The sequence below is a fragment of the Pristis pectinata genome, chromosome 2 (genome assembly GCF_009764475.1).
Source record: "Pristis pectinata isolate sPriPec2 chromosome 2, sPriPec2.1.pri, whole genome shotgun sequence".
NCBI classification, from domain to species: Eukaryota; Metazoa; Chordata; class Chondrichthyes; order Rhinopristiformes; family Pristidae; genus Pristis; species Pristis pectinata.
This window is the reverse complement of record NC_067406.1, coordinates 86,109,712-86,126,089: the sequence shown is the minus strand read 5'-3', so window position 1 is coordinate 86,126,089 and position 16,378 is coordinate 86,109,712. Positions and strand designations below refer to the sequence as shown.

Sequence of the window (16,378 nt, the reverse complement as noted above, 5' to 3'; positions counted from 1 at the left end):
GGTTTCTTGTTCCAAGACAGCCAGGCTGTCTGGTTGCTAGGTGGGTTGGTCTTCAGGATCAGACTGTAAATGGGGAGCAGAGGTGGAGGCTGGCTGGGTGGTGGGTGGGGAGAGATAGACCAGAAAGGCTAAAGGGTCAGAGTTATGGGGGAGATTTGAGACCCATGGCGGATGGAGGAGACTGACATGGATAAGAAAAGAAAGATGGAAGATTTTGGGAAAGATCAGAGACCTCAGAGATCAGAAGTCTGGCTGATTGGGAGAGGAGATGAAGTCTGCACACTGGGTGGGCTAATAACTGCAAAGGCTCCTGTCTACAGCATTTAATGGTCTTCCTTTAGCCACTGGTTTCTTGAAACTCAGAGGTCTATGACAACAAGGATAAAATTTAAAATGGTTTTTAAGAATCAGCCAAAGATTGCTTGTCTGTATCCTGTCTTGCCTCTTCTAAAAATGAAGGTAGGTGGTTTAGAGTCGTAATTCAGAGTTGTAACTTTTTAACATCCAACGAGCCCATCCATTCTTCAACAGTTTAAAAATCTTCCCTTTTTAAGTTATAGCTCAGCCACATGAATGTACATACAGTACATCTATGTGTTTTCCAATGATGCAAGTTATGGACCATTCAATTGTATAGGGGCTTAATGAGATGGTTTATGGAATATTGTACATAAGTCAGGTTTCCTACCTGAGGAAGAAAATATCTGAGAGAGAATGCAACAAAGATTTATCAGATACATTCCTGGGATGTGGTGACTGTCCAGTGAAGAGAGACAAAGCAGAATTCCCCTATACTGTTTGGAGTCTAGAAGAATTGAATCAAAGAACCACAGATGCTGGAAATCTGAAATAAATTCAGAAAATGCTGGAAACATTCAGCAGTCAGGCTATTCCTGTAGAAAGGAGAATGTTTTGGGTCTAAGATCCTTCTTCAAAACTTTTTCTTTCCATAGATGCTGCCTGATCTACTGAATGTTTCCATTTAATTTTGGAAGAGTGATACATTGAACCATATACAATTCATGTCAGGCTTGGCAGAGTAGAAGTGGGGATAATTTTCATAGGGTTTCTGTGATTAAATATTGAGTATGTTTTCAAAGTGTTTCAAAATTTTGTTACTTCACTGCTTCAAATGATTTACAGGTTTTGGGTTTTAATCCACAACCACTACTAACTGGTTACTATTTTTCTGAGAGTGGGGGGATGGGTTGCTGGTGGGAAGAAAAGGTGACTTTGAATTTGTAGTTAATTCTTTGTCAAAAGCTAATTTGATCTCTCAAGTATTAACTTAAAAGTATAGTCATAGAATGTTCAGAAGATGAAGAAGTGGAACATGACAGCGTTAAGAGCAGCATACTTCTGTCCTTGTCAAACTATTTTTCCATCATGCCCCCTTGGATAAGGTATAGGATGTGCCACCTCTAGCCCTTTCACAGCAAACTGTTTTAACCCCAAACTCAAAAGATTGCATTTGTATGATTAGTTTCTTCATTACCTTTTTGCCTGTCAATAAAATTATTTATTTTCAAATGTTCTTTAAAGCAAAACATGTCCTAAACAGCACTGGGACAGCTGACAGAATAAATGCTAAGCCCTGAAAAGAGTTGTAGGAAGTGATAAGTGAAAGTGATAAGTGACCCCAAAAAAGTGATAACTAAAGACTGTCAGTAGGGTTAGGGAGAAAACTGAAATGTTAGATATGAGGACAGACTCTGAGGACTGAAAGGTGCAGGAGAGCTTTAAGGAAGAGATTTTGCATCCCAGTAAGTCAAGTAACATTAAACTCAATGCCTCGCTGTGAATAAATAATGTACTAATTAATATCTATGAAATCCGCAAAGTCCTGGATCTGGTTCACACCTCAGGTCCCCACTTACCTGCACCTACCTGGATGGATGGGAGAGTAATCAAGATGGATCTTTTCACCCTGGAGGCATTTGGTGATACATAAGCCGTGAGTAGGCCTTCAATGGCCTACTGCTGATGCCCTGCTCCTGCAATGCCCTGACAGCTTTCACAGGATGCACACTGTGGGTGGCACTTTGTCTCTGGTAAAAGCCCATGAGGCTTTCTTTACAGCTTCTATATGTTTCTTATTATTGTGTAAAAACATAAAATTCCTATAAATAAAAAACTTGAAGATAAAAATTTGAAATTTTAATCATGAAGACATAATCAAAAATAAAATGTAAAATAAAAATACCTTTTTCCCTTCTAATCTGCAGGCAGGGAAAGATTTTTGGAAAGAATGGGGTGTCTGATCCTCTACCAGATCCTGTACCAGGTCTTATTGCTTGTGATTGGAGAGACAGATTCTCCAGTGTAATGCTGAGGAATCACAGCAGGGCAAGGCTCCACCTTTGGATGCCATGTGGAGTTCAGTGATGAAGCAGAATGACAGATGCACTGGCCGCATCCTGCATGATTTAGCCCATTGTCTGAAATTTCACGCAGGAAATATTATTAGTAATAGCAATGTGGATGGGATCACTACTTTATTGTTAGCTATGGCAAGTATAATTTGTGCACAAAAAAACAGTGGTGAGATATTGAAGCAAAGTCTGCAGCCTTAACTACCACATTTTCTTTAAGGAAGAAGCAGATATTCAGACTATCCAAGGGTACTCCAGTTTACTGGTGATTCCCACTGTTGTAACTTGTTTAATTGTAATCTGTAAAACAGCCAAAAAAAACATTTTTCGAGAAAATGCAATCGACAAATCACCTAGTTATTTCACCTTGTATCATTTTAAAATACATCACTAGGAATTCATTAATGTGAACTTGTCCAGATAATGTTTAATAGATGTTTTGTGAAAGACAGTTCCCCCACTAAAAACAATAATTTTTGACTTATTTACTGTCAAACAAATTTTTGCTCCTAAATGGCAATGTAAACATGTATTTTGTGGGCCATTTGTTACAACGTGTTTGCTTTTTTTGTTGGAGAATTGGTGTAATCAGTAAAAAGAATTGTTGAAAGTAATAGAACAATAGAACAATACGGCACAATACAGGCCCTTCAGCCCACCATGTTGTGCCGCCCTTCAAACCACACCTAAGACTATCTAACCCCTTCCTCCCACATATCCCTCTAACTTAAATCCTCCATATGCTTATCTAACAATCTCTTGAACTTGTCCAATGTATCAGCCTCCACCACCACCCCAGGCAGCGCATTCCATGCACCAACCACTCTCTGGGTGGAAAAACCTCCCTCTGACATCACCCTTGAACTTCCCACCCAATACCTTAAAGCCAGGTCCTCTTGTTTTGAGCATTGGTGCCCTGGGAGAGAGGCGCTGGCTGTCCACTCTATCTATTCCTCTCAATATCTTGTATATCTCTATCATGTCTCTCCTCATCCTCCTCCTCTTCAATGAGAACAGCCCTAGCTCCTTTAGTCTCTCCTCATAATCCATACTCTCTAATCCAGGCAGCATCCTGGTAAATCTCCCCTGCACCCTTTCCAATGCCTTCACATCCTTCCTATAATGAGGTGACCAGAACTGGACACAGTACTCTAAGTGTGGTCTAACCAGAGTTTTGTAAAGCTGCATCATCACTTCGCGGCCCTTAAACTCAATCCCCCGATTTATGAAAGCTAACATCCCGTAAGCTTTCTTAACTACCCTATCCACCTGCGAGGCAACTTTCAGTGATCTGTGGATATGAACCCCCAGATACCTCTGCTCCTCTACACTGCCCAGAATCCTGCCATTTACCTTGTACTCTGCCTTGGAGTTTGTCCTTCCAAAGTGTACTACCTTACACTTCTCTGGATTGAACTCCATCTGCCACTTCTCAGCCCAGTTCTGCATCCTATCAATATCCCTCTGCAAGCTTCTACAACCCTCCACACTATCCACAACACCACCGATCTTTGTGTCATCTGCAAACTTGCTAACCCAGCCTTCAACCCCCTCATCTAAGTCGTTAATAAATATCACAAAAAGTAGAGGTCCCAGAACCGATCCTTGCAGGACACCACTAGTCACAGCCCTCCAATCCGACTGCACTCCCTCCACCACAACCCTCTGCTTTCTACAGGCAAGCCAATTTTGAATCCACACGGCCAAGCTTCCCCGGATCCCTTGGCCTCTGACCTTCTGAAGAAGCCTACCATGTGGAACCTTGTCAAATGCCTTACTAAAATCCATATAGACCACATCCACTGCACTACCCTCATCAATCTTTCTGGTCACCTCCTCAAAGAACCCTATCAGGCTGGTGAGGCAAGATCTTCCCTTCACAAAGCCATGCTGGCTGTCCCTAATCAGTCCATGTTTCTCCAAATGCTCATAGATCCTATCTCTTAGAATCCTTTCCAATGACTAGCAAGAGCAGAGTATTCTAATCTTTCTTTGTTCCCAAAATGTAACTTTTGCTCCTAAGGTACACAATAATAATTAATGTGTAAACTGTGATCTGGGATTGTTGTTTTTGCAGATGCATGTGTATTCGCTTGGTATGACTTTGTACTGGGGAGCTGATTATAAAATACCTCTTAACCAGGTGAGTGTTAAGTACCATTGAATCAGGTGCCTTTTATGCCTGTTTTTGAGGAAATGTTCCAAATGCAATTGAGGCTAAAGGTCAACATTCTCTGGAAGCCAAACTTTCTTGTTTTTGAGCAGTTTATACATCTAAAAAGATTTACGTTTGTCCTTTACATTGGTAACTCCTTCCTCACCACCAATTAATATAATGGGAAGGAAATAAATCTGCATTCCTCAAAAGAGTTTCATTTTATTAGTCTTCCAAGATGGACTTCACAAAAATCTCCACAGCTGTTCTCAAGAACCAAAGCGATGGGAGTTAGGTTGCTAACGTTTCAAGTTTAAGTTTATTGTTGTCATAGGCATACATACACAGGGTATAAATCCCATGAAAATTAGCTTTTTGTAGCATAGCACAGCACAGTACATTTCAAGATAAGGACAAACATAAATTAACAAACTTAAATTAACATAAATTATACATGTGCATAATAATAAACCACAAAATAAACATAACACTAGTGCAAGATTGAGAGAGAGAAAAAAGAAATATAGTCTGAAGTGGTGTTAAGGTTTTCCAGGTCAGTTCCAAGAATCTGATGGCAAGGGGTAAGAAGCTGTTGTTGAACCTGGTGTGGGTCTTCAGGCTCCTGTACCTCCTGATGGCAGCATTGAGAAGGGGGCATGGCCTGGATTATAGTGGTCCCTGATGATGCATGCTGCCTTCCCTAGATATCGCCTCTTGTAGATGTCCTCGATGCTGGGCAGAGATGTACCTGTGATGGAGCTGTCTGAGTCTGCCACACTCTGTAGCCTCTTGTGTGCCTGTGCATTGGAGTTTTCATACCAGGCCATGATGCAACCAGTTAGACTGCATGTGATCTTGTTAGAAAACTGGAGTTCACAAATTGCTAGAAAATATATGCACAAGTTCATTGTTGAAGTCCTGTCTGGTATCATTTCACACTTTGCAAAAACATGAGGCATTTGCATTCTTTTGTATAAATGCTGGATTGACGTGCTTCAGAAGATAAGTAAATTGTATCAGTTGGTAGACTGAATCAGCAAGCTTTATGCTTGCCCACAAGCAACTATATTCTTGGAAAGAAAAGAATAGAATCCCTGCTAATAACAGCAAGACTTAGATATTCAAATTATGTTAATTTATGTGGTTAACAGGATTTTGGAAATTCTAAGCTAATGAAATGAATGCCTGCCAAAAAAGTTAGCATGACAGGTTATGTTTATTAACTTTATTTTTGCTTTTTAGACTCCAGATTAGAGACACTGAGCAAACCACAATTTTATGCATCTTTGCTATTAGCTATAAATTTGAGTTATGTTACTACATGATATTTATGAATGAGACAATAGATGTAGCAGAATTGTGAAAATTCTTTATTGGTAATTAATGTTTGAGGGAAGAAACACTATCCTAAAGTGGAGGTTAACTGGAAATCTTGGGGAAAACAGGAAAAAAAATCTTTGAAAGATTAATGTAATAAATGAGACCTTACTGAAGGGGACGTAGGCCATGGTGCCTGGGGAATTCCCCAAAAAAAACAATACCAACTTACATAACACCACAGGTCACCCATAGTAAAACAATACCCTTGCACGATCCTACTCTGATCTCCAGCCCATCTGATCTGTGCCCTACACCTCCCAGCCCTACAATTTTCTGCCCTTTGCTGTCAACCCCCAACCCGCTCACTCCCACAGCCTTCCTGATCCCCTTGCTACAACTTGCTGCCCAATCTACTTTCTGCATACACACCATCCCCCAAAATGCAGGCCAGCTCTCTTCTACTCCTTCCTGGCTACAAGATGTGCTTCTTATCAACTTCCTACTATCCTCCAACACCCGTGGTGACTCTAGCCCTTCCCCATTTTCAATGGCAGGAGTGTCTCTGATTTTTTTTAAACCACTGCACGTCCCCAACCCCCCATCCCCCAATCCCAATCCCAACCCCAACAATACAGTATCTCCAGGCCTCTTCCTCTGCCTATCCTTCCACCTCCCCCAGCTGACAAAGACAGCATTGGAGCACAACCAATGCCAAGGTATAGCTGATCCAAAGTCTCTCTCCCTTGGGGCTTCAGACACAAATGTGTTTTGATGTGCTGGGACAGGAGCCAAACCAATTGTCATACACTGTGCTCCTGACATTCCAGCTTCTCTTTGGGAACAGTGGAAATTCTAGGCACATAGGTCACTGAATTTGAGAGAAAGATACAGTGACCTGGAGCTGGAAGTCATTGCAATGAAGTAGATTGCTGCCAAGGAAAAGGGACAGGTACAGAGGGAAAGCAAGAGAATGGAAATATCAAATAGATAAAGTGTGAACTAAATTAAAATTTAAAAAAAGAGCTTGTTAGTCACAAGCTCCTACCAGTGAACAAATACCTGATTGTCTAAAAATGTAGATAAAATGTGTCATTAGATGAAAAGTAAGTTTGGGAAGTAGAGGCAAATAAAACGTAAGGTGATGGGACAAGGGCAAAGACTTAAGTTCTTGGGCAATTTTAGTTGAAGAATCTTGAGCCCATTTTTGGTAATGTGAACTAATTGATTTAAAGCTAACAAAATACATACTGAAGGAAGGTCAGAATGGAGGCACTTGAAGGATTAAGGAGTAAAGAAGAAACAATATACTATTCATAGGTGTCCCACATGCAAAGGTTGCCTCACAGCTCTAAGATAAATAGTACAGAACAGTGTCCTCTGGCATTTGGAGAGAAAATGGAAAATAAATGGTTGGAGAATTGGAGACAATTCCTGGAGATAGGATTTGGAAAACCATGGCCTAATTGGGGACCGTCAGCATAGCTTTGTGTGGGGCAGGCATGCTAACTTGATTGAGTTTTTTGAGAAGGTGATGAAGGTGGTCAGTGAGGGAATAGCCATGGATGTTGTTCACGTGGATTTCAGTAAGGTATTCAACAAAGTCCCTCATGGTAGGCTCATCCAGAAGATTAAGATGTATGTGTTCCACAGTGACTTAGCAGTTTGGATTCAGAATTGACTTGCACTTAGATACAGAATTGGCTTGCACATAGAAGACAAGAGTGTAGTGGTCGATGGGTCTTATTCTGGCTGGAGGTGTTCCGTAGGGATCCGTACTGGGATCTCTGCTGTGTTTGATGAAAGCATGGGTGGGTGCATTACTAAGTTTGCTGATGACACAAAGATTGGTGGCCTTGTGGATAGTGTAGAAAGGATACAGTGGGATATGGATCAGTTGTAGATACGAAAGGAGAAATGGCAGATGGTGTTTAATCCAGCCAAGTGTGAGGTGTTGCACTTTGGGAGATCAAATGTAAAGGGAAAGTACACAGTTAATGGTAGGATCCTTAATAGTGTTGATGTACAGAGGAATCTTGGGGTCCAAGTCCATAGTTCCCTGAAAGTGGCCGCACAAGTCAACAGGGTAGTAAAGCAGACACCTGCCATGCTTGCCTTTATTAGTTGCGGCATTGAGAATCAGGCAGGTATGTTGCAGCTTTATAAAACTCTGGTTAGGCCACATCCGGACTGTTGCATTCAGTTTTTGTCACCCCATTATAGGAAGGATGTGGAGGGGGTTCAGAGGAGGTTTACCAGAATGCTGCCTGGATTAGAGGGCATGTGCTATAAGGAGAGGTTGGAAATAGTTTGGGGTGATGGCAAAGAAGGAAGAAAGATTTTTAAAACTAGGATGAGATGCATACGTAGAGAGGTGGGTTTAGTTAGAATTTGACAGGATTAAACTAACAGGAGGCATTCTATATTAGTTCTAAGGGACTGGCAGATATTGAGAGTATTAAGGAAGGTTAACCTATAGTTAAATGTGATGTAAAAATTAGAAATATATCATTAGAAATCTCAGAGCATGGCTGACCAGAGAGGATAGTAATGAATTTAACTTTCAGGGCCTATGTTAAGGAAAAGTAAGCAGATAGGAAAGGTGTATGTCTTGTCTGTTGGGAACAGTTGGGAGGCAAATGAAGATTATTTGGTATTGGTATTGGTTTATTATTGTCACTCGGTACCAATACCAACTTGTACCGAGGTACAGTGAAAAACTTGTCTTGCATTCCAATCGTACAGGTCAATTCATTACACAGTGCAGTTACATTGGGTTAGTACAGAGTGCATTGATGTAGTACAGGTAAAAACAATAACAGTAGAGTAAAGTGTCACAGCTACAGAGAAAGTGCAGTGCAATAAGGTGCAAGGTCACAAGGTAGATCGTGAGGTCAGAGTCCATCTCATTGTATAAGGGAACCGTTCAATAGTCTTATCACAGTGGGGTAGAAACTGTCCTTAAGTCTGGTGGTACGTCCCCTCAGGCTCCTGTATCTTCTACCCGATGGAAGAGGAGAGAAGAGAGAATGTCCCGGGTGGGTGGTGTCTTTATTTTATCTGAGGTAGTAAGTTATAAAATGAACTAACCTGCTTTTGGTATTTTAATGTGAAAAAAAATGAAGCTAGCATCTGCTACAAGGCACCAGGTCAGAAAATGACAACCATACTCAATATAACATGATAAGAGGGATAATTGTAAATGGAAAAGTTTATTTTAATTTCAGTCAACAAAATATAATTTGAGTGCTGACTTGGTTCAAAGTCTAAGTTGGTGAATCTAATAATAGATGACTGCTTCATGACACAGTCTGACAGGGAGGCAGTCTACATTTGCTAATGGCCCATGACTCTGCAACTATGCAGGAAATGAGAGTCATGGCTTTTTTGGTGAATAGTGACCACAGGGTACTCAAAGTAAACATAAAATGAGATTCTGAGATACCAGGAACTGAGTCACAGACTTTGGAAAGGGCAACTTCAGACTGGGGTGTTGGGGGAGGGGGTGTGGTGGGTGGCAGGCAGTGGAATTTTGCATAAGCAGCTTGATTGCTGAAGAGACTCAAGGGAAATTGTGTAATACACGTCAACAAAGGACAAATAGGAAAAAAGTATTTTAATATGGAGTGTAAATTCTGAGCATACAGTAAACAATTTAATGCTAAATGAACAAACAAAAAAGGTTAGAAGAAAAGATTACATCTATTTTAATGTTTTTAGTGTCCCAAGGAACATGACAAATATGCATTATAAAAACTGATACCAAGTCAGGAAGATGGATTAACACCAAAAAGACAGCTAGTGAAAATTAGTTTTAATTGGGTTTTTTTCAAAGGGGTGAAACTGATTCAAGGGCCAAGTAGCATAGAATTACTTATAAAGAGTACAGCCGATGCTGCAGTAACCAGTCGCAGAGGAAAGAGAGGGTGTGATGAATGCATTTCTGCTGCTGGTCCACAGATCCACATTGATGCTGAGTTTTCCGCTGCCAGATCCATTCTGTGTCTGTCTCATTCAGCATGATCGTAGTGCCACAAAACATAATGAAGATGGGTCTTTGCCTCCATCTGGACATGCAGCGGTCACTTTTAGCAATGCTCTCATGGACTGAAGCATCTACCGGAGATAGGTTGGCGAGAATGAGATCAAGCAGGTTTACCCCTCGTGCTAATTTTCTCATTATCTGCTACAGGCCCAGTCTGGCAGTTTTGGCCTTCGGGACTTGGCCAGTTCAGTCAGCAGTGGTGTTACCCATGTATTTTTGGTGATAGATCAGACAGTTCTCCAATCCAGAGTACATTTTATGCCCTTGCTACTTTCAGTGCTCCTTGCAATTGTAGTTCAACAGCTGAGGGAGGATGGTAGTTGGTAACCCGGGGAGGTTTCCTTACCCATGTTTGACTTGATGCCATGAAACTTCATGGGGTCTGAAGTCAATAGTGAAGCCACCTGCTCTGGTGCCTTTGTCCTCAGGCGGGGCAGGGCTTGTGATGGAGAAGACTACACTTTGTCTGTGGGTTATTATTCTATGATCATGTGCGAGTTCAGTGCCCAAGTTGATGTCAGGTAATCTGTCCAGTTTCAACCTTTCTCTGTTTTAACATAGTGATTAGGATTCAACGGGATAGTTTGTTGGACGATGTTGGACTGCCTTATGTTGGAGGGCAATTAAGAGTCATCCACATTGTTGCAATTATGAGAAGTCTGAGAGATTCTTGAATCTATAAGTTGCAAAGGTTCACTCATGGCTGGGTTAGGAACAGAGGTGTGTAGAGTTGTCATGATGGAAGTAATTTGTGTTGGTCATGGATAAAGACCATGATCAGGCTTGACCCAGCCAACTACTGGGGATCACCACTGACTGCCCAACATGAACGAACTGATGCCCCTAGTTCCCCCACTCCACCACCTGTCTGCTAGAGGAGTCTAGTGAGGTCAATGCATGTTCATGGTCCTTGGACATGTACTGCTGAGGCCCCGTTCGCAGAAGGCTCTAAATGCCTTACACAGTCTAGAGTGTAGCCTCACCATCTGCCATTGCTGTCAAAAATAAAAACTGAACAAACGTGCCTTTTCCCATGTAATCTTCAGGTCCATGGATTCTCATCCAAATCAGCAGGACCTCCATCTTTATAGCAGGCGTTGCTGGTGTAGGACGGATCGAGTGATTTCCTCAATGCAATGCTGCAGAATCCAGAGTGGTTCATGGCATTGTTGGATTTCTTGTGTTGGCATCTGTCACTTGGCACATCCAGTTTTACTTTGAGTCTGGGGCTAACTTACCTGGGAATTGCTAGGTGCTGATGGTGCTCTTCAGAACCAATGCCAGTGCCAGCTTCATTTTGCCCAAAGTGTAATTTGCAAGATCAGTGCAGAAATAAATAGTGTAAAGACTGGCAATAATCTTAGTTGAGTTAGCAGCAAAGGAATGAAGTCAATGTGGGGCAGGTAGTAGATGCTTGTGATATTGGTTTTGCCTTCCTTGTTTTGAAGGTGTAGACCTTAGAGAAAAAAGAGGAACTTGTGGAAATGTGTTAGAAGTCCAGCCAGGAGCAGTGGTAGATCCAGAGAAAGCATAACTGCAGATGTGGAAAGAATCCAGCAATGGGAACAATAGTAATGAGAACTTCAAAATATGCCAACAGAGCTGAAACAGAGGAGAAATGTTTTTAGAATATTAAGCAAGTGCTCAAAGGAGGCTGAAACCATTTCCACCTTCACTGTGGAGACTCTTGTGTAAGTGAAATAGAAATTCTAGTGAGGTTGAAAGGATAAAGAAACATATAGGTCCCTGAACGTAAATGTTATTTTCACAGAAGGAAGATGATAGAGGAAATTTGTGATACAGGCAGTAAACAAGAGGGATTCAAAGAGCACAGCGAGGTACAATTAGGCTGTAAACAAGTTGACATTGTGCCCACATTACAAAATTGACAAAAGCCATGAAGATGCTCACTAACTTTTGTTTTCAATGTTGCGCACAATAATGGATTATTTCAAAAATAAATTTCACAATTATCTGAACTATGATAGCATAACAAATAGGCCCTTCAAGCCTGTTCTGCCATTCAGCAAGATCATCAGTGATGTATCCAAATACCATTTTCCTACCCTATTCCCATATCTCTTAATTCCTCTAATATCACAAAATCTATCAATCTCTTTTTCAAATAAACTTAATGACTGAACCTCCATAGTCCTTTAAGTCAGAAAATTCCAAAGGTTCACCACTTATTGAAAGGAGAAAAATCTCCTCATTTTAGCCTTGTATGCTCAACCCCTTGTTTTAAGCCTGCATTCCCAGATATCATACGCAGGTCAGACAGTCTTTCCACATATACCCTGCTCTCTTAAAGATTTTGTACATTTCAATGAAGTCATCTCTCATTCTTCTACATTAGAGAACAGAGGCCTAACCTACTCAAATAAAAACACAAAATTCTAGAGACACTCAGCAAGCCAGGCAGCATCTATGGATAGAGTTAAGGTTTCATATCTGAGGCTTTTCATCACCCTCTATCCAGTGATGCTGCCTGACCTGTTGAGTGTTTCCAACATTTTCAGTTTTTATTTCAGATTTGCAGCATCTGCAGTTTTTTTGATTTTCATCTATCCTACTTGATCTCTTCTTATATGATGGGCCTATCTTCCCAGGAAATGGTCTGGTGGATCTTCTGATTCCTGTTTAGTGTCTGTTCTTGCTTTATTCCGGACATACTTATTGAACCTTCAATGAGGCAAGCAATGTCCAGTGCTTCTACCTTTGTAGCACTAGGCACCAACAATGCTGATTCCTCTTGCTGTCTTCTTCTTGACCATGAATCTAGTTTGAACAGCTTAAGCAGAATCAGTCTGTGCTGTGATGGGTACTCAATGATTATTAATTTGTTGCTGTTTGTCATGTACCTTTTTCCATTCAATCAGCAACACCAAAATTTTGAGTAATGATGCCTTTGTATTGTTAGAGTTTGTTTCTTTACCTGATACATTGTCATCCTTAGTTGTCCAATGCCATTGTTATGCTGTACCTTCCAGGTTTGTCTAGACATGATGGTGTAACTGGGTGATTTTTTTTCTATACATTCATACAAATGCTGCCAATGTGCTATTATGCTTTAAGTATAAAGAAGTTTGTGGTTGATACCAAGCTTTGCAGTGAGGCTGTGGAGTTTAATTCTAACTATAAGTGAAGGATCAGAACTGCTCTTTTTGTAACCAAGTCCTGCCCATCTTTGCCACAGGAGTAATTGATCACTTTTTCAGAAATTTTGCATGAATTTTTAAAATTTCAGTGTGGATAAAAGGAAAAACAAAACAGTCCTTAATTTTGTTCCACCCATTAATACCCTGTGATGCAATATAAATATAGTCATTTTTATTTTCTTACTGCTACTTTGAATTTTGTACATGTCAGCCTCTACTACTAGTCATTAACTACAAAGAGATGATTCTAGAAATTACTGTTGAATTATGAATAATGGTTTACTGCTCTTGGAAGAGGAGAGTTGTAAGCCAAGCAGATTTCTTTTGATATAATGGCAGAGTGTCAACACCAGGTTTTGAGAATGTTTTTGTTAAATTTACATAGTTCCAGCTTTTCAATCATTGCTGATGGTTTAAATTATTTTTCGCTGCTGCTGACCTGGTATATGACAAAGAAATATAGTGAGGGATTGCTTTAATTATAAAGTGCTTCCCTTGCAAAATCAGATTGGAAGGCGCTTTAAAACAGTTCCATTCTTAACTATTTATAGTCTCTCTGTTATTCCCTTCAACCACCACTCCAATCCCACCTCCACCACCAACATCCACGCCCCCCACCCCCCATACCCCTCTCCCCTCTCTCCCCACCACCATTTCATCCAAAGAGCTGACACGAGGGGATTATGGTCACTGAAGCCAACAACCAGAGCAGCAATATATAAAATGCTACATGCGGTAGGCAATGGTTTGGATTCTTCTTTGCAGCAAAATTTTGATTCCTACGTGCAGGTCTTGGATAACACTGAATGTACTTAGCATGGCAGCTTCCTAATTTACATCTAACAAAACGGGGCAGTAATTTTGCAAGATTTTTCACAGAAACTAATGTAGTTAGGAAGGCTCTTGCAGGGAGGAGAGACCCTCAATGGTGAGTCTCAGTGGAGAAGAGTAATAGTAGGAAGTGAAATACCTACTTTTGCCAAAAGTGAGTGAGTGTGAAACACCTCTTTTTGCATGACCTTTTTCATGGAATTTTGTCCCTGTATTATTCATGTCCCTTGTAAGGTTATTTTCTTTTTAATGTTCAAAGAAAGTGTTTTAGTTTGGAATAACCTCCTGTATATTTTCTCAGCTAAACATAAACACTATGTTAATCCTTTGGTATAGTATTTTTTGCATGACCTTTTTCAAAGAATCCCAGTGGCACAATGAGGCACTAACTTCTGTGCTTCGCAGCCTCAGGGACCCACGTTGGATCCTAACCTTAGCTGCTGTCCATGTGGAATTTCTGCTGGGTGCTCCGGTTTCCCCAAATGTGCTGGTAGAGTACCTTGAATTACCACTTGGTATAGGTATGTGGCACAAGAATCAAAAGAGAGTTGACGGGTATGTGAGAGAAGTAGGTTCCAGGGAATGAAGGAGACGGGGAATGGGACTTTTGAGATTGTACTCCTGGGAGCCAGTATGGACTTGATGGGCCAAATGCCTTCCTTCTGTGCCTTAATAAATTAGAAGAATAAAAAGGCTTTCAGTTCTTTTTGACCAAAAGTTTAAAAAAACTTCACTTAGTTTCCTTATTTCCTTAAACATTTTTTTTGTAAAGCATCATTCCTGTTATAGTAAAGATTACACATAGCTAACTTAATTTGTTGTGAAAGCATTCTGAATCATTGATGTTCACAGATTAAACTTTGTCCATACCTGTGTTGCAAACTCACTTAAGGAAAAGTTTGGATGCAAGTACTTTTATGATATCCTATAGGCTCTGGCCTGCTCTTTAATCTCCACCAGCCACTCCACTTCTCTCAGTACATCCCAGGAGATGCAATACTTGCCCTTCCTGTCATTCAAGGATTCAAACAGTCCTTTCAGTTGAAGAAGTTATCAGTTGCAGATCTTCCTATCCAGAGTACAGTATTGGTGCTCATAATGGGGTTTTCCTCAGCATTGGAGAAACCTAACACAGATTGGGTGACTGCTTTGTGAGGTACCTGCATTCATTGTGCTAGTTTGACCCTGAGCTTCCAGTTGTCTGTCATGTTAATTCTCAATCTCACTCCTATTTTGACCTGTCTGCCACTGTTCTAATGAGGCCCAATGTAAGCTTGAGGAACTGTACATCTGCAGTCTAGTTCATTGCAGTCTTTTGGTTTCCATATTAAAATCAAGAGCTGCAGGGAACCTACTTTCACTGTATCAGACCTCACCAGTTTTATTGTTGTTTATCCATCTATAATATTAACATTAACTTTCACTTTCACTGCCTTATCTGCTGGGCATTTCCTAAAGCTCTGACATGTATTTCACAGCTTTCACATGTTTCTTTGTTTTTTCTCTATAACTTTCCTCATTAATTTACCAACCAAATGGCTTTGTCAACAGTTTATCACCAGGGCAATCCTGGTGTCACCCAAACAGGGAGATTCCTTTTCTTGTATCAATCTCTTACCCCATCCTCTGCAACTTAAAACTAACTTCATTTTTCTCTCTCCCAGTTCTGACAAACGGTCTTTGACCTGACATGTTAATTCAGTTTTTCTTTCCATAGATGCTGACCTGCTGAGTGTTTGCAGCATTTCATGTTTTTATTTCAAATTTACAGCGTTTGCAGTTTTTTGATTTTTTTTTTGTTTTATGATGTTGGTATTGTGAAAGCCATTTTAACAATTATACAATAACTGGAAACCTGCTGTTCAGATGTTAAACCAATAATATCATGGTCTGTTAGTGATTTATACATAAAATAAAGCTTGCTTTGATTTCATTGTTTGGTCAAGATGTAATTAAACAGGCAACGGAAAGTTTGTTTCTTCTAGAATTTCAGGGATTTTGTAAAGTACGTACCATCAGGCTCAAGGACAGCTTCCATCCTGCTGCTTTGAGACTCTTGAATGGACCTCTTATATGACAAAGATGAACTCGATCTCTCACTCTACCTCATCTTAGCCCTTGCACCTTATTGTTTACCTGCTCTGTACTTTCTCTATCTGTAACACTATATTCTGTATTCTGTTCTTGTTTTTGTTTTCGTACTACCTCGATGTACTCATGGATGGAATGATCTGTCTGGATAGCATGCAAACGAAAGCTTTTCACTGTATCTCAGTACATTGACAATAATAAACCAATTACCAATATTATTAAATTGGGTGTAAAATTTAGCTCACTGAAGGGTTTCAAAGTAAGTTTAGTTGTAAAATAAGGCTCTAACTTTATTAGAGCTGTAATAGTGTTATGCTATAGGGCAGGCATGGTAGTGTAGCGGTTAGCATAATGCTATTACAACACCAGCAACCTGGGTTCAATTCCGGCCACTGTAAAGGGTTTGTAT

The 16,378-nt window shown here is 40.4% G+C and overlaps 1 protein-coding gene across 1 annotated transcript in view; it reads left to right on the top strand.

The window, feature by feature from the left end:
- ptpn13 (protein tyrosine phosphatase non-receptor type 13) overlaps positions 1-16,378 on the top strand; it is a 210,003-nt gene that overhangs the window by 41,210 nt on the left and 152,415 nt on the right. The window contains 1 exon segment of the mRNA XM_052039324.1: positions 4,450-4,515. Coding sequence (XP_051895284.1) covers positions 4,450-4,515 — 66 coding nt within the window.